Source organism: Opisthocomus hoazin, chromosome 8 (assembly GCF_030867145.1).
Source record: "Opisthocomus hoazin isolate bOpiHoa1 chromosome 8, bOpiHoa1.hap1, whole genome shotgun sequence".
Classification (NCBI taxonomy): domain Eukaryota; kingdom Metazoa; phylum Chordata; class Aves; order Opisthocomiformes; family Opisthocomidae; genus Opisthocomus; species Opisthocomus hoazin.
Genome location: NC_134421.1, coordinates 60,525,764 through 60,546,731, shown reverse-complemented (window position 1 = coordinate 60,546,731; position 20,968 = coordinate 60,525,764). Strand labels below are relative to the sequence as shown.

General features: G+C 36.9%; 2 protein-coding genes across 3 annotated transcripts in view; one reads left to right on the top strand and one right to left on the bottom strand.

Moving 5' to 3' along the window:
- Window positions 1–20,968, bottom strand: part of FBXL13 (F-box and leucine rich repeat protein 13) — a 103,489-nt gene that overhangs the window by 44,029 nt on the left and 38,492 nt on the right. The window contains exons 10-12 of the mRNA XM_075428369.1: window positions 8,962–9,014; window positions 4,622–4,722; window positions 1,087–1,213 (exon numbers count right to left, since the gene is read on the bottom strand). Coding sequence (XP_075284484.1) covers window positions 1,087–1,213; window positions 4,622–4,722; window positions 8,962–9,014 — 281 coding nt within the window. The remainder of the gene's footprint in view (window positions 1–1,086; window positions 1,214–4,621; window positions 4,723–8,961; window positions 9,015–20,968) is intronic.
- Window positions 1,027–19,382, top strand: LRRC17 (leucine rich repeat containing 17). Of its 2 annotated transcripts, XM_009943560.2 has the most exons (5): window positions 1,027–1,146; window positions 5,414–5,542; window positions 12,031–12,905; window positions 16,643–16,798; window positions 18,196–19,382. In XM_009943560.2, the coding sequence occupies exons 3-5, from the start codon at window positions 12,149–12,151 to the stop codon at window positions 18,597–18,599; spliced, it is 1,317 nt and encodes a 438-aa protein (XP_009941862.1). In that variant the 5' UTR covers window positions 1,027–1,146; window positions 5,414–5,542; window positions 12,031–12,148; the 3' UTR covers window positions 18,600–19,382. The 2 variants fall into 2 exon arrangements, with proteins under 2 accessions (XP_009941862.1, XP_009941861.1); XM_009943559.2 differs by lacking the exon at window positions 5,414–5,542.

Below are 20,968 nucleotides of genomic sequence, written 5' to 3'. Positions count from 1 at the left end.
TGGTTTTCCCAGGTCAATGATGATCACTTTGGCTACTATTAGATCATGCTTTCTAGAGGCAGATTGTTACAGCTCACGACTACACTTCCAAACAAGCAGGAATGTTGCTTTTGGAAAAAATAACCAATTACTGGCATTTTGAAAAAGTAACTCAGAGGTAGGTAGTTCTTAACTTTCCTCTAACCTCAGCCGTCATTTCAAATTTCACACTGTCACCATGCAACAGACTCAGCCTGATTGTCAGGAACAAGAAACAGACGCTCACAGTAAAGAGCAGGCAGAGGAAGACTGTTGCCCTACCTGCTTTCATCCTTGGTTTTGAAAAGGTTTTGTAAGATGGAAAGTTGAACCATTATATTCCTCAGACTCCACTTCTTTATCATTTCACATGTATTTTGTAATTTGGAGAATCTTCTCAGTATATAAATAAATACAGTGGGAGTCTTTATTAAAACATTGGCAGGCTTTTATTGCTTTAGAGTTTGGCATCTCATATTGCTTTTGAAGTATGTTTCATGATACAGTATATATTTGAAAGTTTCTAAAATAGTACCAGATTTAGAAGTTTAGCAGGAGACTAAAATAATCCAAAACATTAAGTATTTTTAGATTGCAGTTATAAATACTACTTCAATTTATATATTAAACCAATACAAAACAGTAACAAAAGTTTGTTTTTTATTTGATTTCCTTCTCAGGAAATCAAGCGTAAACTCATACTCTTCCAGAGCAGAGTGGCTTTTATTTTTTTTATATCTCAGTAAAAACTGCATTTTCGAAGCTCCTGATTTAAAATCCTATCTAATCAGGACATAGAATTAGTCTATTTATGGTTACAAAAAGCAAGGCTTGTTCTCATTATGCAGTAAGTACTCGCTGTTTATAGATGTGACAGTTTGTTGGAGGTGATCCAAGCCTATAGTGCTATTATTCCTTAGTAAAATTTAAACAGCTGTAGTCATGTAATTCAAAACCCTGGAAGTCTGCTGCAGTGCTTGTTCTACTTCAGTATACCATGAATGCAGGATGCAGCCAGTCATATAAAGGATTCTCTTCCTCACAGAATGAAAGACGTGAACTACAAACCTGAATGCAACCTGAAAGGTCCAAATAGATGAGCTTGTGACAGCCTCTTCCAGAGCCCAGGTACAGTAAACCTTTGTCTGTGAATTTTCTGCAGTGAGCTAAACTCAGATACTGTAAATTGGGGAAGCTGCTTGCAAAAAACCAAAACAGACAGCAAATTATTACAAGGGTATGCTACAGAATCAAAAGAACTTAAAATACCATAGTTAAAGTATTCTGAACATTACTGTAAAGAAAAGGTGTTTGATATTAAATAGAATTATCCCCTTGCTGAAGTCTGAAAGTCCCTTTCTTTTGCTGCACTTTTTCCTCTGCTTCTTATATTGCAAATTACTGGGGAAAAGCACTATCATACAACATATTTCACCACATGAAAACAGAATAATTTTAAAGCTATCTCAAATAACTTCAAAAGCATGCTTTTTTAATGAATTGTGATTTTTGTGTGCATACTTTGACAGCTAAGAGAGTTTTCAGTGTAAGTTTGCTGGACTGTCTTTGCCATTGATTTTACAAGCAGTGCCTGCTGGAAATGAAAACCAGAACTCTATCAAAGGACGTCAAAGCATAAATGTACAGTTAGAGCTTCTCAACTCATATAATTATTGAGAAAAGTACTATTAAAAGAATCCAAAAAATTGAAAGAGATATAAAAAGGAATTATCCAAAAGTGAATCATCCAATGTTAGCTTTTGATCAGTTCTTTTGCAAAACATTTCTTTATACTAAACGTTAGTTAAAAGAAAGCAAACTGTATAAGTGGAAAATGTTAATCAACAGCACTCTGTAAAAGCAGGAATCTATACTCTGAATATACTTCAGTTTCCATCTGCAGCTTTGGCTTATAACATACTGAAAACTATTCATTTTTCTGAACTACATTTCTAACTGGAATAAATAACAATTGCCACAAGGACCACAAATGAAAGTATACAGATAATCAAAACCTAGAATTAGGACCTACTGCTATGGTAGGCTTTTAGTTGTAGGAATATAGTCATGCAGTTTTGCAAGTCAGCAAAAGTAGGCATTTTAAAGAAAGATGAGAACACCCACTGAGGAGCTGACTGCTTAAGGAGTGGCATACATTTTTGGAACTGACTTTACACTTTCAATATAGAGTGGGGAAACATGCTAACTTGAACTGAACACAAAAAAAAAAAAGAGATAGGAAGCTGAAAAAGTATGTTATTGTAAAAAAAAGGATAATACAAAAAATATTAAGAAATTAAATATAAGATTACATTTCATAAAAAAAAAACAAACAAGATAGACAACATGCATCAGAACCAGATCTTAGAATATAAGGGCATGTGTGTTGTGTGTTTTTTACAACGGAAACATTTCATTCATGTTAAACACAGAAATAAAAGTATCCTTCTTTGTAGAAGCATAAGCCTTTTTGCATTTTAGTGACATATTCCACAGAAATGAGTGGGGAAAATCAAACTCAGAGGGAGTACACTTCCAAACTTCTCTGACAAAACAGGTAATAAATTAAGAGACTGGCTTTTATACTCTGGCAGTTCTGAGTCTTTTTAAAGTATACGTTGCTACAAGGTTGCACAACTTAAGACACAGGGAAGCCTTTCTTACTGCATTTTGAAGACTGTAATCAAAACCTTCCGATACTTTTGAAGAGACAGTGATTCTCTTTATAGGTCATATGACCTGTTTATGATCTGGGAATTTTAACACATGCCTCCTTCTGCCATTTTTAAAGTGTCAGCTTTCTCAAAACTTAAGCTTGAGCACACAGACTGTTAAAAATCCAGTGTTACAGCTAAATTCTGCAGAAATTCTGTCATACATTTTCTTTTAATTAATTTTGGCATTAGCAGTCTCGGGACCACTGTTTTAAAGCAATCTGACAAAATCGCCTTCTGACATTTATTCCTGATAGACAATATTCATGTCTACCATATGCAACAGAACTTATTAGAGGAAATTGTAGCTGTTGAACTGTGTTGTGTAATACGGAGGTTAAAATGCTTGTATGGAACAGTAGGAGAGAACGAAAAACGACCAAACAGTTTCGAGCGCACTCAGACTCAGCCTACACTTCACTCGTTCCTTGTTCCAATAACGGACATCTGATAGAGAACAGCAAACTTCACGTGCAGTATTACAAGATGCAATACTGCCACCTCTAAGAACTTTGTATTAGTTACCTTATTACACAGGACCTGTGGCGAGCTAACACTTTTGAGATGGCATACAAAATGTTTATGAAATATGTCTGCTATTGAAATCTTCACAGGACAGCAACGTTCTGTACATTCCCATAGTCTCAGAAACAATGAGTTTTTCTTTTTGTCCAAAAATTGTCAATAATAACAATGGTATCTTATGATTTTAAGTCACAAGCAACCTGTGTGACTGGGAAGATAATTTCTTGTTAATGAAGTACACGTTAACTGCGAAATATATTTCGCTAGTGGAGAATTCTTCTTTTTGGTTTGAACATTTTATTGCATTGAAAGCTTCAGCTACTCTGGAGATTTCTTTCTTGAGCACGTGCTATTTACACATCAAAAGAAATGAACAGTTCTGAATTTTGGTGGCAACAGCATGCTCAGGTAACCAGAATAACATATGCTGAGATTACATATAGAACAGTTGTTCCAAACTTCAACATAAATATATGGAAATTTAAAAAGACAAAACATCAGCCAACATGGAGAAAACACAGACTGTGATAAGAATAATACTGATTAAGAGATGAGTGGTAAGATTGGAGACACTAAATGGAAACCTTTGCCAAAACAAATGTTAGTTATATGAGGATATGGCATTATAGACTAAGAAAAGCAAGAGTCAAAATGTATTACGCAAATGCCAAAGAAAAACATGTTTCTGGACTTTGTGGGGCTGCTGTTGAAAGGAAGACATTAAGTTTTCCTCACAGGAAACACTGTACAGATATCTTCAAATCTAGATACATCTTCGTGATGGCTGGTAGCGTGGACCAGCATGCCTTTTTTTCCTTCATGGCAGATTTTAATGCAGCAATTCTACCTACTAGGCAGACTTCAAGTCTCATGGAGGGATACATCTAAAACAGGATTGGCAGACCTCTGCAAGAATGTAAATTCTCTGCCTTCAGCTCACTGATCTTCCAAATAAGAGTTTAGAATAACTCTTTCTCTTGCAGTTGTCACGCAAGGCCTTGGTTCACACAGTACAGCTATACACAAACCTCTCTTGCAAAAAAAAAATTTTAAGAACATATCTAACTTGCAAACGTCTTGCATCATCATGAGTAACTGGACATGCCCAAGAAATTTTTGGCTAACAAGTTCTTTCAAAAGTTTCTGAAAACTCTGTGAAATATATAGGGTAATCTAGTGTGTCTTTTTAATTACACTAGAAAGAGAAAAGAACTGCTACTTAAGTCAAATGTATGGGGCATTTTTTTTCATTTTGCATATCAGACAGAATCCTGTAAATCACTCAAAAATACTGTTTCTACTACACAGGCCCCTAAGTTTCCTGCAAGATTAAAACACACTTTAGTATTTCTCTTTAATTTTACCTTGACAAGAGTCGTAATGCTCCATCAGTAATATCTGTATATGACAGATTTAAATAAAGAAGAGCTCTGCAACCTTCTGATATGAGTCTCATGGATTCATCCTGAATAATAACCATAAAAAATCCAGAAGTACATTAAAATTATATTTGTATTAATTCATCTTGCATTTTTATGCAAAGTAACAAGGGAAAACCCATTAATAACTATCTTTAAATCAACATATCAATTTTTATACATCACAGACATTTTCTTTGTAAACCTCAAAGAAGAATACCGGGAGACACACGATGCTACTGTTACTCATTTCATGTATGGTAATTTTAACATTCCAGTTCAAGGAAACATTATATACTACACAGTCCTACAGAGCACAGGGGACTTTTCACGTGATTGAAGGCCAGCATATGTTTACATATTTTGCTAAACAAAGATTCTTGTTAGCCAGTCCTGGTATCTACAACCACTTTTCTCCATAAACTGTGGTATACTTGTCTAACCAGTAATATAATTTACAAAATGCTTTTTATTTAGTTCTACTCTCTAGGTGGAACTGAAATTTGAGTAATTATAAGGCTTCCATGTTATTATTATTGACCTGCAAAAGCAGTACTATCAATATTGTTCTAGATACCATTCCATTAGACTATAAGGCAAACAAATCTCCCAGTATGAAGAATGTTTCACAATAAATGTCAATACAATAGAAAGGCAAAAAGTCAGCACTTATACATGGAAATGTAATAGCTGAGTGTGTATCTTTTGCCATGTTGTGGTCACCTTTCTACTTTTCAGTTATCAGGCAAAAGGACCATCAAGATAGCTGGAAATTCAATACCAATCAACTTTAAGGAGGACAGTTTGTGCTTTTGAAATATATTCCTGCAACAAAGGATTTGAGAGAGGTGATATCAGTAAAAATAGGTATGTTGATGGAAGATAACCGTAACTTGAAGAGAACTGACGGCATAGCGAGTGGTGAGAAAGCACTGGGGGGACAGCATGGTGGGGAAAACTCCAAAACCTTCCATGTGAAAGCAGCACAACCAAGGGTCCATCTCAAGGGTCTGAATGCAAACACTTGTAGCATGGGAATCAACCAGTAGGGATCAAAGTCCGTGCTCCATGCACAGGTGCAGAGCTATGCTTTCATTTGGATTCCAGAGATGCAAAGGGGAAGCACACACAACTGGAGGGCTGCAATGAATGATTACAGAATATTCAGGAATCACAGCACAGGAAGGTGAGAACAGGTTGCCCTCCATGCAAAGTCATGCCTAAATGCATGGAGCTTTGCATTGGAATTGGTGACAAGTCAGTCGAGAGCTTATTTGTAAGGACTAGAGGCCAGACCTGTGAGGATTACTTTGTGGTAGGTATCTGCTACAGACCACTTGATCAAGATGAGAAGGTAGATGAAACCTTCTTTGGACAGCTGAAGGAAGCCTTACGATTCCTTATCCTGGTTACTCATGAGAGACCTTAACCACTCTGATCTCTGCTGGAAGAACAGTATCGCTGGGCGCAAAAAATCCAGGAGACTTCTAGAGTGTGTTGAAGACAATTTCTTGATCCACGTGACTGACGAGTGGTCCAGGGAACATGTTCTTCTAGACTCATTATCATAAACAAGGAAAAATTGCTCAAGCTTGTGAAGAATTAGAGTGGCTTTGGTTACTGCAACCATGAAAATGAAGACTTTAAAATCCTGAGAGAAGAAAATGGGATAAATTGTAGAAGAAAAAGCCTGAACTTGAGAGCAGACTTTGGTTTGTGTAGGGATCTTCTTAGCAGGATCTCATGGTAGACAGCCCTGGAGGGCAAAGGGGCCCAGGAGAGCTGGTTGACCTTCAAGGCCAAGGTACTCAATGACTTTTTTGCCTCAGTTTTTACTGCTAAGGTTTTCTTAAGAAATGGGATGAGACAGGATGCATTCAGGAGTACCACGAATGCTTCACTCATTTTTGAAAAGCCATGGAAATCAGAGGAGACTCCTGATGACTGGAAGATAGGAAATGTCATATCCATTTTCAGGAAATGGAGGAAGGAGGATTCGGGAAATTATAGGCCAGTCAGCCTCACCCAAGTCCCTGGGAAGGCTATGTGGCAAACCCTCCTTGAAGCCCTGTCCAAGCACATAAGGATGAAAAAGTGATAGTGAACAGACAGCGTGGATTTACAAAGGGCAAAGCATTCCTCACTAAGGTGACAGTTTTCTATGATGAAATTACTGGATCTATGGATAAAGGGAGAAAAGCAGCTGTTACATATCTTGACTTCAGCAAGGCCTTCAACACAGGCTACAGTAACCTTTATAGCCAAATTGGTAAAATAAAGTCTGGATAAGTGGATTTCAAGGTGAGTGAAAACTTGTTTGGACTGCCAGGCCAAAGGGTTGTCACCAATGGTGCTAAGTCCCATTGGTAGCTCATGGCAGCTGGCATCCCTCAAGGGTCCATATGAGAGCCAGTACTGTAAAATATCTTTATAAATGGTTTGGATGACAGCAACAGAGTACATTCTCAGCAAGTTCACGAATTATTCCAAGCTAGGGGGAGTGTCAATACACTGGAGGCTAGAACTGCTATTCAGAGAGATTTGGTCTGGAAAAATGGCCTGACAGAAACCTCATGAAGTTCAACTAAGGCAAAAGCAAAGTCCTGCATCTGAGGTGGAATAACGCCATACATCTGTACAGTCTAGACACTGGACAGAAAGCAGCTATCAAACACACTGACCTGAGAGTCCTGTCAGTAACAATTTCAATGTACGTCAACAGTGTGCCCTTCTGAAAAAGGCATCCTAGGCTGTATTGGCAAGAATGTAATCAGCAAGTCCCTGCTATCCCATGAACCAGGCCCCGACATCACCTATGAATGTGCTTGCTGGTACGTCCCCAGTGTTTACTAGCAAGCATGCTAACAACCAAACAGAATGGACAGTTATGGAACAGTGTTTGAGTCTTTACAGTTTGGTAAGTCCTGTCCCTCTTTAACTTACTGCTTTCATGCAGGAACCTACAATCAACACGATCCTTGACAAGCATACAACCTCCAAATATAATGCTGTAATTATAATATCATATAGCAAGTATTACATCATGTAGCAGGATGATTCTACAGTGTTACTCCAAGAACTTCATAATATAATATAATGTAATAAAATACAATATATCTTTATCCCTTCCTTGTAGCTGGTATAGCAAAGAAAATTATATAATCCATGAAAACGGTGAGAACAAGATATTTGGCAATAAAACCAGTATCAGCATAGGACAGAGGTGAAGATACATGTAAAGCAGAACCAAAACAGTAGTATAAATTAGAACCTCATGATTCTTCTGCAGCTCATGCCTTCAACTAGTGCAACCTGGTCTAGTTGAAGATGCCCCTCCTCAGAGCAGTGGGGCTGGGCTAGATGACCTCTAAAGCTCCCTTCCAACCCAAAGCATTCTGATTCTATGATGCTCACTCGACTATCGTATGCCATTTTTGTATGAAGTTCACTACCTGTAGTTTATCCATGGTACTTTTTAAAACTTTGTGTGCAAATATTGGTGTGTTTCCTGGCTAGACCCTTGGATGTACACTTCACTCCAAAGGCAATTAAACTATACAAAATTATTTGTTTATATATTTAACACTATAAATAGCCTATAAATGGTTGTATACATTATACAAATCTATTAAAAACCACAACTTCTAAAAAAATTGTTTTTATTTTTAGATTGATTTTATTATTAGAAAAATTTGTACATATCAGTGTCATTTCTAAGAAATTATTAATTAAAGCATTGTTTTTCCATCAGAGAAAAGCAGTGAAAAAAACATCAAAGGCAATTAATGGAAGCAAGATAAAATTGAGAGCATTAAAGGAAAAAGAATGGACAAATACATAACGGTCATTGCATGCTTAGACATCTTTCAAATAAAGGGTCTCACAAACACCTAGAAATTTAGTGAGACATTTTCAGAGCCCAAGTGTACTACTGAATGAAGGAATAAAGGAACTTGGAAATGGTATGGGATTAAAATGTATTGTTATTGACAACTCCAAACTTAAAATAACAAAAAAACCTTCCCCCCAGACTGGTGAAATTTTGAAGCCTGTTTATGAAAATTAATTGAGATTGAATATATAATTTTGCCCTGGCGCTGTAGAAAACAAATGAGAACTTCACTGAGTATCTCTGAATCCTACTAAACTCCATTTTCAAAGTACTTAAGAACACAAGTCCCTACGTTTTACCAGGAAGATTCGTGTACCCAAATAACTACAGCACTTCAGAAAATTTTCCTTCTCAGTATAAATTAGATTTCATGGAAAAAGTCTGTAGTACTTACATTTAATCCCTGGCATTCAGAGATATTTAAGTCTTGCAAATTCTTACATTCGCCTAAAAATAATAAAAAAAGTCATATCAAAGCTGAACAGTTCAAATTTTCAGTGTACTACACAAACATAAGCATGACAAAATACTCTCTGAAACTCTGTGGCCACAGCAGATCACTGAGAAGAAACCACAAAAATCCAAAAGTAGAATACAAAGTTGGAGTAAGCTGTCCTGAGGAAATGTCTCTTCTTACAATCCATCAACAAAGGGCTGGCTTAGGAACCAAGCTGGTTTCAGTCTTGTGTTACCAAAGGACCAGAAAGCTACCTAATTAAGGAATTTGGTGTGAGGAAATGCCACAATTGAGTTTTCCACATAGGTTTTATCTGTCTCTCCCACCCACATATTCTGACACAAGAATCTAATTATATACATGAACAATATTTTCCATCTGAAAGTATGGGTGCAGCAATCAGATCAATTTTAGGAAAAGCTCTGCTTATCTTCTATAAATATGGAATTTCAGAGAATTTAGCTGCCTGAGACAGTCTCTTCTGTGTGTGTACAATCTATTATTTTCAGAAAATCCTATTTTGCAGAGTTTGTTGTAATTCTAACAAAATAATGAAAGATAGATGCCTGACACTAGAAACAACACTTACGCATAACTTCAGCCATTCTTCTGACAAATTTTGAGTCCATCCTCCAAGGTAAAGATGCAAAAACTCCTATTAAACATAGTAATACTTTTTGCCTTAATCTAATCTTCAAAAATAACTGATCTGTCTAAACTTAAATGAAAAAAATAGGCCTGATACAGACACCTAATATGGAAAATGCAGTATGAAAGGTTTATAGAGTTAAAAGAAATATATTTTTAAAACTTTCAAAACACATTTTCATATGATAAGCCAAATACATGTTTTCAATTTCAATCAGGCATTAGTACAACAATAGATCTGTACATTCTTTTCTAGAGGACTGTGACTTCACTGATATCCTGTAATACTGTGTAACTCAGTGCTTTTTTTAACGGTAGGACAATACTGAGAGAGATTGCACAACTCAGAAGAACATAATCAATTAAAATCATCCTTCAGGCTGCTAAGCCACAGAAATTACATACCTCTTATGTTTTTTGCCCTAGCGCTAAATGAGACACAGTTATAATTTTACATGTGAACCTGTACACGCTACTGAAAGCAGCTACTCATTTTGGTATTATAGCTGAGTATACGCTAGTTAGCGGACAGAATGTAATACTAGTAATAAATGCCAGTTCAGACCCAGGAGATGGAAAGGAAAAGGAAAGAGTACTTCCAAAATTATTTACTACCATTCCTCCCCCAAGTTCTTCTCTTTTCTATTTATGAGCTCTCTTGGACAGAATGAGCTATCACACTACCAGAGCAGTGAACAGTTCAAAACATCACAGAGGATCCCAGTTATGATTCAAGTTATTAAAACATGATCAGTTTACACTGGCTAGCACATAGCTGACAAAAAGTAACAAATAAAATTCCATTTTTCATGTAAGGGATACAGTCATCAATGCAAACACTCATTCACACTGTGAACTAACAGAATCTGAATGCAGACAGGTAACTACAGGAACAAAATGGAGAAACCAGTCAATGGGTTTTCAAGATAATATTAACAAGTGGCCACATGGATTAGAGAGATGCAGTGGCATGCACAGACAAGACTGCTTCATCTGTCTAATGAGTAAGAACTGCACAAATATTGAGAATGCCCTACAGTCGAGACGTGGTTTAAACTGATCTACCAATTTGTTTAAAAATTAAAAATATCTTTGCTTTCAAAAGAGTTTTACCTGATATTAGTTGATTTACTGCGCCACCTTTCCTCCAGATAAAAACAAATTTTTTGAGCCCAAAACAATGTTGTTTTAGAAACAGAACATCCGTGCAATGATCTGCACTCAAGACTGGGATTCAACACCTTCCCAGGTGCTGAGGTCAAAAAGGACTGAGCATAACGCAAAGATGTCTAGAGTCATAGAGAAAAAGTAACTAAGTAATTAGGAAAAACAGTGAAGAATTCAAAAGATGTTTCAGTAGGAATGATACTGACTAGCAAAACTAGGAAATTTGTGAGGTGGAAAAAAGTTAGAAAATACAAAAACCCGAGGGGTTAAAATGTTTCTAATGAAACACAACCTCATGGCCAAACTTCACTGAAAATGAAGGAAAAGGGCAGTGCACAGGAGTACTATGGGAGATTCAGGAGGGAACACAGGCCAACAAACTATTAAAAATACTGAGGCCATTTTGGACATGGTTGCAGGGAGCAGTCCTTGTCTTCCCCTAACAACAATTCATAATGATTGTGTTTGGCTTTCCTGGAAGGGCAAAAGCTCCTGGCTTACCCCTCTGTACTCTCCCTCCTCAGGTGGCCAGATGTGGAAGTGGTTTGAAGCTGGCCACGGCCAGGACCTGCAGGTTCTCTTTGCATTCTGCCTTATGCTCAAATGACATATAGCCTCATAGGCTCTTGTGAAAGATTATTTTCAGCTCTTTCTCAGAGCAGTCCAGCTAACTTTTCTCTCTGACATGGGCCATGAGAGACACCTGGTAGCAGCAGGGCTAGTTCTGATAAATTTGGGCTCAACCTGAAAACAAGTCCACACCTGGGCACAGTCTAAAGCTGGGGGTTTGATAGACACTGGATGACTTTCCTTGGTCTGGCTCTGTATGTCTTTCAGTGGGTCAACACCCAGAACACTGGAAAAGATTAACTTCAAGCTCCTCTTCCAAGCTGAACCTAAATACAAAGCAGATTCAGCCTGATGCTGTTTCCCTGAATACATGAAACCTTCTAACAAAGGTCAGTTAGAGATTGGCCCATATAGTTCCCCATATTTAATCATAATGAACGTCAGTAGACCAGAGACAGTAAAAACAACAAAAAGAGATAAGACATCAAATCTTCACAGTCTTTCTGAAGCTCCAAGTAATGTGATGACTGAATAATTGACTGAATGCTGCATATTATGTACAAGCCTCCAAGAAAATGCCTGTTTCAACCGTGCTAATGTTTTACTTTTTTTCCAACACAGGGATCCCACACACCCCAGCTGTGCCTCCTCAGATCTGTACAACATTGATTAAGACTATCCAAAAATTTCAGCTGTTCCAGCCGTCACAAAAAATAACAGTGGCCAGCTGAATGTCAGGATGCAAGTAGTTACTATTATACTACTACTTCTTCTTTGTAAAGCATCTGACTGTAGGAAGACAAGGAATAGGAGTTTGAGAAACAATGAAAGGGAAAACATCTTAAGGAAAACAGCTAGCACTGTTAAGCGCAATGCCCGAGGCCTGCCATGTGATATATACACCTATCTTCATGAGAAATACCTAGATTGTCAGGAAAGAAAATTGATTTTTGTGGCACCTGATTGGCCAGAGGATTTAAAACACATGCTGCTAGCAAGAAACAGGATCCGTAAATTGAAGAATAATATGTTTTCCAAGTATAAAGTATTGAAAAGTCTGGACTTGCAACAGAATGATATATCAAAAATTGAAAGCGAGGCTTTTTTTGGTTTGAGTAAACTTACCACCCTCTTACTTCAGCATAACCAAATTAAGAGTTTATCTGAGGAGATTTTTACTTATACGCCCAGTCTAAACTACCTACGTCTTTATGATAATCCCTGGCATTGCAACTGTGAACTAGAAACTCTTGTTACAATGCTTCAGGTTCCAACAAACAGGAATTTGGGGAATTATGCCAAGTGTGTGCACCCAATAGAACTGAAAAATCAAAAGCTAAAGCAGATAAAAGCTGAACAGCTATGTAGTGAAGAGGACAGGCAGGACCCCCAAAACATCAAACAGGAGAAGCCTGAAGCTGTCAAACCAGAATTTGATTCCTCTTTGTGCCACATGTATGTGTTTCCTGTACCAACTCTGAACTGCAAAAGAAAAGGTTTGTATCTGTGCTCATAACTCTATTGATGATTTTAATAGTCTGGCTCCCTTACTACATTTATTCACATATTATTTACAGCAAATTAACATAGTACTAGTAGTCACTTTACTTACTTTAACTAATATTGTTAATTGTTTTTCTCTCGTAACTACAAGCAACAAGTAGGAATTCTTTCTGCATTTTACCTCTACTCTGCAGCCCCAATTCTGCAGATATTCTTTAGTGCTGTAGTGTAAGATATCCAACAAAAATCAACAGGGATAAAATTACGCACATACTTCAGTTACCTAAGGACCACCACCTCACTAGCCTGATTTTACAACTACGAACATACTAATCAGTCAAGTTACAGCTGTGCTGAAATTGTTGTACTAATAGAGAAAAGCACAGTGTGTCTTTTCTTCCCAGTGCACAAACACAGAGATAGCAACGACTTTGACAGAAGCGAGCTGTGAAGCCGGACTGGAGCAGCCAGCTGTGCTTGCAATGCCCAAAGGAACCTGATCACAAAGGAGAGCCACTGCGTCCTCACATTTTCTGCGCAAGGTTTCTTCTACTAAGGGAAGAAATTGTATGCTTTTGTTCATAAAGAAATACCTCCTCTCTGTTCTTCCTCCCAGCAGCCGGTAAATATTTCAAAGTTGAAGGACCTTCAAGAAATGTTTTTCAGACACTTGGATCCATTCCATTCTTAAATCCTTCTCAGGCTCCTAAAAGCCACAGTTAAGCCTCAGGGGTAAAACATCTGGGGCATATGTCAACACAAAAGTGCACATTTATTTGTGCTTTATATTTCCCATATTTTATCCCATGATGAAACACAGCAAACAACAAAGCAATTCAGAAGATAGTCATTCTTTAACATCACAAATCTGAAATAAAAAGCATTACTAGAAGTAGCCAAAATTGGGAGGATTTATTCCCAACTTCTGTGAAGCATCGCCTGCAACACCAAAGCACTGCGCTGTTTTGCCCACTTGTATCTTGCAATGTGTTTGCTAAACTTTTGTTTGCTTTAACAGTGACTTAAATTTATGTAACAACTCAGTGTGCTCTTTTTCTTGCACCTCAATGCCAGAGACAAGCTCAGATGTCAGTATAAGGATACAATATCTAAATATAAAGAATTAACGATTTCAGTATTTGATTACATAGTTTATCTACTATGCATGTCACAAAAAATGGTCCACATTTTCACTTTTTTCCACCCTGTTAAATTCCTTTCTTCTTCCTATGGCTCACTTTTATCTTTGTTTTACAATGCAGCTACTACATCTTTTTTATTAATGATTTATGCTTTTCTACTGGCTAAAATTTATTAATTTCTTAATATTCACCTACCTTACCCTTCCTTGTAGATAGGATCTTAATTATTAGATTATTATCTTAATTATCCTTCATAAGATCTTAATTATATCATTATTAGCTTATGTCTTCAGTAAACCGTAGTACTGAACAAAAACCAGGCATATATTACAAACTTAACATAAGAAGAGACTGACTTTCCAGCTCTCCCCATTTAGTGGTATCAAAGAGATGAGCTGAAGACATGAATACACTCAAAAACCTTTGGCAAGAAAAACGTTACTTTTTTCTCTAAGATCATAGAAACATTCAATGTGGTCTGCTCTTCATGAGATTTTCACAGGCTTTTATGGTATTTTAAATATGGTTTACTGTCTTTAGTACTGATAATGAAGGAATAAAGTTACTTCAGCCTCTCCATGAGTGTACTAGGGGGTACAGGGACTGCCTCCTTCAGGTCAAGAACTAAGTACATCAGTCCAGGACTTTTTGAATGTCTAGCATGGACACACTGAGTATGTTCCATATTTTTTAGGAAGTATCAGATCTACTGTGCATGTGTTTGACAGCTGGATGCAGATATCCCATGGAAATTTGGAATTTCTGAACATATGGTAATCTTTGATGAAAGCACTGTACTTACTGTCTTTGCGTATGATTGTTGTGCAGCAGATGCACAATTTCATTGGAATTTTCATCAGAAGTAAGAGTATAATGCACCCAAACTCCAGGGAAAACACAAAAATTTCTCTAAATCCACATGGTCAAGATTTCAGAGTAGGAAAAAAGGTGTATCAGTTGCGAAATCAGTGAGATGACATGAAAAGCTGGAACTCATTATTTCTTTACAATGGGGCGGATGGAGTGACATGCAGTAGACCAGCACTATGCGTCTCTAAGGACATATGACAACATCTCAGCAGCTTTCAGTTAACACCAGAAAGCTCATGAAAGAAACATCTTAGAAATACATATAACCATATGTATGTTCTCCTTTTTGAAGAACTTCTTGTTTATGTCTCACCAGACCAGTGATACAACAGATCTTTCAGTACTTCAGAACAGAAGTATCCTATGTCCTTGATTTTGTTTTACCAAAAAAAGCAACAAAAGTTGGATGCAAAAGTAACTTTTGTTTGCTTTTCTGCAAAAGAATTTGTACTTGCAAGCGCAGCTGAAAAAAAATCTGCTTTCTAGTACTGCCAAACTCTCCAAGTCTCTAAATTCAAGCATTATTTGCACTCATTCAGTGATAAATAGGCCCTGAAACTTGGACATTTGCACAAGCAGGAAGCACTCCAACCAGAGTGGGATGGAGTAGTTAAAATATTTATGTATTTGTAATACTAAAGCTCTGCTTGAAATCAGATATAAGGCAGGAAGACTGATATGTTGCTTTGGTCTCAGGAATACCTGAAGCATTAGACATCTTCAGAACTTCAGAAGTACACTAACACCACAAATTTCAGCCCAGATCCAGAAGCTACTTGCTTTCATTCAAAAATGATCAAATAAGACATACCGCTCATTTTCTTGTAATAAGAGCCTAGGATAAGAATACTCATTGAGTAAACATAATCCTGGAGATTAGGTTTATTAACATTATCCTGAGAGGATTCAAACCACAGTTTGCACTTCTCCAGAATGTGCCCTTACTACTGGACTAGAAGCTATCCTTTCTGTAACTCTTCTACAAGGAACGCTGTAAGGATACGTACACAGGTGACTGAGAGGTGCTTGGCTACTTTGGTAATACCAATGATACAAGTAAGACAGAGAAGTAGATAGACAGAATGCCACTATGCTGCCAGGAGATATAATAACTGTAAGCATCGTAACAAAGTCTTAAATATCACTAAAACAATACATGACTGTAACTACAGAACTATAATTATAACTATATATATCACTATAAATACTATAAAAACTAACATTTTACTGCTGATAAAATTTTGAACATTTTGCCTTTTGGCAAGAAGGATGTAAGACAGCACATTATAATTTGATCATGGAAGATGCTCACATACCAATGAACATTTTTTATATAGTTACTCTGGTTTCTTTTCTTTAAATGATCAGGCCCTTCACACATACTTTTGATTAGCATAGTATCTTCACTACCTACCCTATCCCTATGCAAATGAATATTACAGTTCTATGTAAAATAAAAATATAAAACACAGAAAGAGGCTTTACTGTCAGCACTAATGAAGAGAGCAATTTTCATGTGAAATATAAAGATACAAGTGCACAAAGCACTGAAATTCAGAAGTTGGAAAAGTATGTTGACACTAGTAGTGGGGATAAAAGGGGAATAAAACAAGAAGCAATGCTAGACTGACAAAACTCTCTGTGATATGCAACTGTTATACCTAAGCAGTAAGACTAATCTAAAGCTGATACAAGTTATGTCTTTTTCATTTTTTAAGATTTAAAGAAAGTTCCAGGTAATATACCTCCAGATATAGTTAAACTTGATTTGTCCAACAACAAAATTAGACAACTACGAGCCAAAGAGTTTGAAGACGTCAGTGAACTGAAGATATTAAACCTAAACAGTAACGGAATAGCTTACATTGATCCTGGTAAGAATAATTTTAAATATTCATTAAAAATTGATTTGTGTTTTATTAATTATAAACTTTGATAGTGTCTCTATCAGATACAAATGTCGAGTAAAAAGGATTAGAAAATTTAGAACTTGGTGCAAATTCTACCTTTTGTGCCACTCAATTCATAGAGTGAGCGTTTGCACAGAAATGTATTCATCATGGAAGTCAATGAAGAGAGACTGATTTCAGCTGCCTTTTCTTAATACTAAACCAATCAAGTGCAAAAATTCAATTCTGCAGACCGAAGGTTGAGTGATTTTTAAAAATACCTTTCCAAATGTAAGAAACTTGTCATATAATGAGGCTGCTTTTAAATTATATTGGACAATAAAGCAATAGACAAACTAAAAGGTGTTCAACTCTGGGGTTCAAAATCACTACATATAATTGCTCATAAGTTATGTATTATTAGAACTTACGTGGCCTTGTTGCCAAGTTGCTTATTGCCTATGTGTATTCAGTTTTTAATTATGAAAGCAGACACAAGGAGAGAGAGAAAGTACGAAGCAAAAAGAGCCTTCTCTAGTAGTATTTTGGAGGTGAAACAGCAGTAGAAAGTGGTAATATCGATAAAATGGTACTTATGAGGTTCAACATTACATGTAATTGATTTATTTAAATTAAGACTTCTGCCATGAAATTAAAGTGTACTTGCAAACAGTATGAACTGCTCTCTGAAATGTGACTCAGAAGCATTATTATGAAGCTCCATGTTTATTATCTTCTATATCCGAAAATATTAATTTAAAGGTTCTGTACACACAAAAATACATACATACATACATACAAAAACTACTAGCCCTGCACATTGCCTAATATATCAGTTTCCATGAGGGTGGTGAAACACTGGAACAGGTTGCCCAGAGAAGCTGTGGCTGCCCCCTCCCTGGAAGTGTTCAAGGCCAGGTTGGATGGGGCTTTGAGCAACCTGGTCTAGTGGAAGATGTCCCTGCTCATGGCAGGGGGGTTGGAACCAGATGATCTTTAAGGTCCCTTCCAACTCAAACCATTCTATGATTCTATGTTTCTACCCCTGTATCACAGCAGTAACAGCAGAATTCTAGGAGCAAATCAAGCATTCATCCATCTCCACTGTCCCTATTCTACACTCATGCATGCTTATTAAGTGTTTTATAACTTTACTAGCAGTACAACTCCCCTAATGTCAATATACTGATACCAATATGTCACTTCTCAAGGCACAAGCCATATTTTAAAGTTCAGTGTCTGAAAAGTCTTTTTTGTAGCCTTTAGCCAAAAAAAATATTGATAAATGCATAATTATGAAAATGTTTTTCCTGTTGCAGGCATGCATGTTTTTTTCTAACTTATCTTTATAAGGTACCAATAACTATTTTTCTGTTGGTTAGTTGCTTTCTCAGGCCTCAATAACTTAGAGGAGCTGGACCTATCAAACAACAGCTTGCAGAATTTTGAATATGGAGTACTGGAAGATCTTTACTTTCTGAAAATACTGTGGCTGAGAGAGAACCCTTGGAGATGTGATTACAACATTCATTATCTTTTCTACTGGTTGAAGCATCACTACAATGTTCACTACAATGGCCTAGAATGCAAAATGCCTGAGGAATACAAAGGTTGGTCTGTTGGAAAATACGTTCGAAGTTATTATGAGGAGTGCCCAAAAGACAAGCTGCCCATTTATCCAGAAACTTTTGATCTGGACAAAGATGACGAGGAATGGGAACGACACAAAGAGCAATCAGTTCAAACAGTAAAGAAGCATGGTGTAATTGTCACTGTGATAGGCTAATACGGGGATTTCCCCCCATTTTTTTAGTACATTCAAATATTTGATACTCCGAGAAAGAAAAACATGCTGTTTACATTTTTTGTTAATTATATTGATTGTTTGTAGGTCTATCTCCCTACATAGACTTCTGTTTATTGCAGTTAATAATTACAGAATGGCATTAGTTATACAGGATCATTCATCAAATAATTGTTTCTGACAATTTGTTTTGGACATTCTTGTGAAATATTTTGGCAAATATTTGAAACTATACAGTAGAAATCAATAGACACAAATGTACATAGTGTGGTGGGGAGGAGCTGTCTTATGTATGAACACAGCTTATGTGTTGACATGCAACTTGCTGCAGGATTGTGACCAAGACACATTTTTCTTGAATGTATTGCCAGTTCTCTGTATCTATCAGTTTCCTGAAATATTCCCAGAAAATATTTCTAAAGTTTTTGTATCAGCTTCCTGTTGTTTTATTGTATACAAAAAGTCAAACTGAAGACTAGCCTTAAATACAGTTCTAGAAAAACAGGAATGGCAGTTGTTATACCGATTAGGATTCAAACCCAGAAGTTGGGTTCTCCTGTCTGATCTGCTAGTGTTCCTGCTCAGTCCTGAGTGAATAAGCCTCTGCCTCTTCCGTACCTGAGCTACCTGAAAACAGGAGTAGCAAAGGCACAGCTGGTTCCCAAGATCCAGCTCCACATGCTCATATTGGCCTTGCATGGTTTTGCAGTAGGCAGAGCTGAAGACCTTCTAGGAAGCATTTTAGGTTGTCGTGTCAGTTTGACACAGATTATGTGACATCAGTTCTAGGTAAAGAGGACCCCACGAAGACTGCTTTGGTCTGCACCCACACTCCAGTGCCCATCCAAACTGAAGGTAGGTATGCTTCTGAGTGCTCACTAAAAGCATGTGACACTCTGAAAGTCCCTCCTTCCTCCAGCTCATTTGTAAAATGCACATCATAGCACCTCCTTATCACACAGCTGTCTATGTGAATACACATTCATTAAAAACTGTGATTATTCTAATACTATGGTAACAGAGCCGCTCAAATGCCCCAGCTAAGTAGACAATATCTGTAAAGATAAAATTCCTTGCTACATAAAATGCTGGCTAAAAGTTCTTTTACAAAAAAAGCTGATTTTACTGAATGACTATTCTTAACTTCTACATACTTCTTTTTTTTTTAATTTCTGCATCAGCATTGAACTAGCAGAACTAATGCCTCTTAAAGAAAGATATTTTAAACCCTTTTCTACACATTGAAAGGATAAGTAACTTCCCAAGCTCACATGGTAGACAAGTAGGAGATGCTGGGTTAAAACTTCAGTATTCCAAGATCAAGCCCTAGACCATACTCCTGCTCTTAGATTAGTAAGAAACATGTAAGCGCAGGATAGAGATTCAGGGCCAAAACTTTAAATATCTGTTGGCTATCATGGAAGAAGTTCTGGAACACTCCAGGGAGAAAATTTGCTCCTATAAAGAGCTGCACACAATTCTGGTATTTGCGGATTCCTCTGGTGCTTTAGCCACAAGCCCAAAAGGTCACACATTTTGTTTTAGAAGTGCAGTACAAAGCACTCAGCGCTTTTATGCTAACATGAAATAAAAGAACAATATAAAAGAAAAATTCAGGAATTATTAAGGGTGGTAGGAATGCCAAAGAATCCTTAAGCAAACACATCCTATTATTAACTGTATTTCTTCATGTCCTCCATTATTCAGATTATGAATATATTTAATGGTGATTTACTGATAAACTGAATAATTTAGCCATTTCTTCCGCAACATCTTTTAAAAACTTTATAGCAAATACAAGAGTATCTTACTCACCCCTGCTTCTAGGAATACGTTAAGCATTATCCTAATTACTAAAGGTTAATCCTGATAAGATGGAACACAGATGAAAATCCCATTTGGTCAGTAATGGTCACTAAATGGGGCATTTTCTAGAAACTTAAAATTGCTGAAAGAAAAAAAAAAGTCTATCATAGATAGTAGCCAGCACTAAGTGAAGTACTGCCTCTTCTCAGATTCTGGGGGATTATTTCAGTACAGAATGGAATTACTGGGAATGATTGAAAAGGACAGACAATGGAACCACAGCAGAACATCTGCTGTTGGCAGCATAGCCAATGGAGAAAAGCTGAGTATGAAAAAATGAATTTATAAACCATGTCAGGTTAATTTCTGCAAAGAGTCAATATTAAGGAAAAAACCTAGCTTGAGGTAGGCTAAAGTCTGCATAGAAAAGGCAATCCAGGAAAGAAATACAGGATAAAATCTGGGTGAGAGGTCTCTGATCTTTGTGGTCAGCAAAAGGTTACCAGTTGGAGAAGCAGTGGTATAAGACTGAGGACCACAAGCAG

Excerpts from the sequence above, each read along its gene's own strand:
- LRRC17 (XM_009943559.2), top strand. The coding sequence starts at position 12,149 with ATGCAAGTAGTTACTATTATACTACTACTTCTTCTTTGTAAAGCATCT. Across the intron at positions 12,906-16,642 it reads TCTGAACTGCAAAAGAAAAG|ATTTAAAGAAAGTTCCAGGT; the intron begins GTTTGTATCTGT and ends TCATTTTTTAAG. Across the intron at positions 16,799-18,195 it reads AATAGCTTACATTGATCCTG|TTGCTTTCTCAGGCCTCAAT; the intron begins GTAAGAATAATT and ends TCTGTTGGTTAG.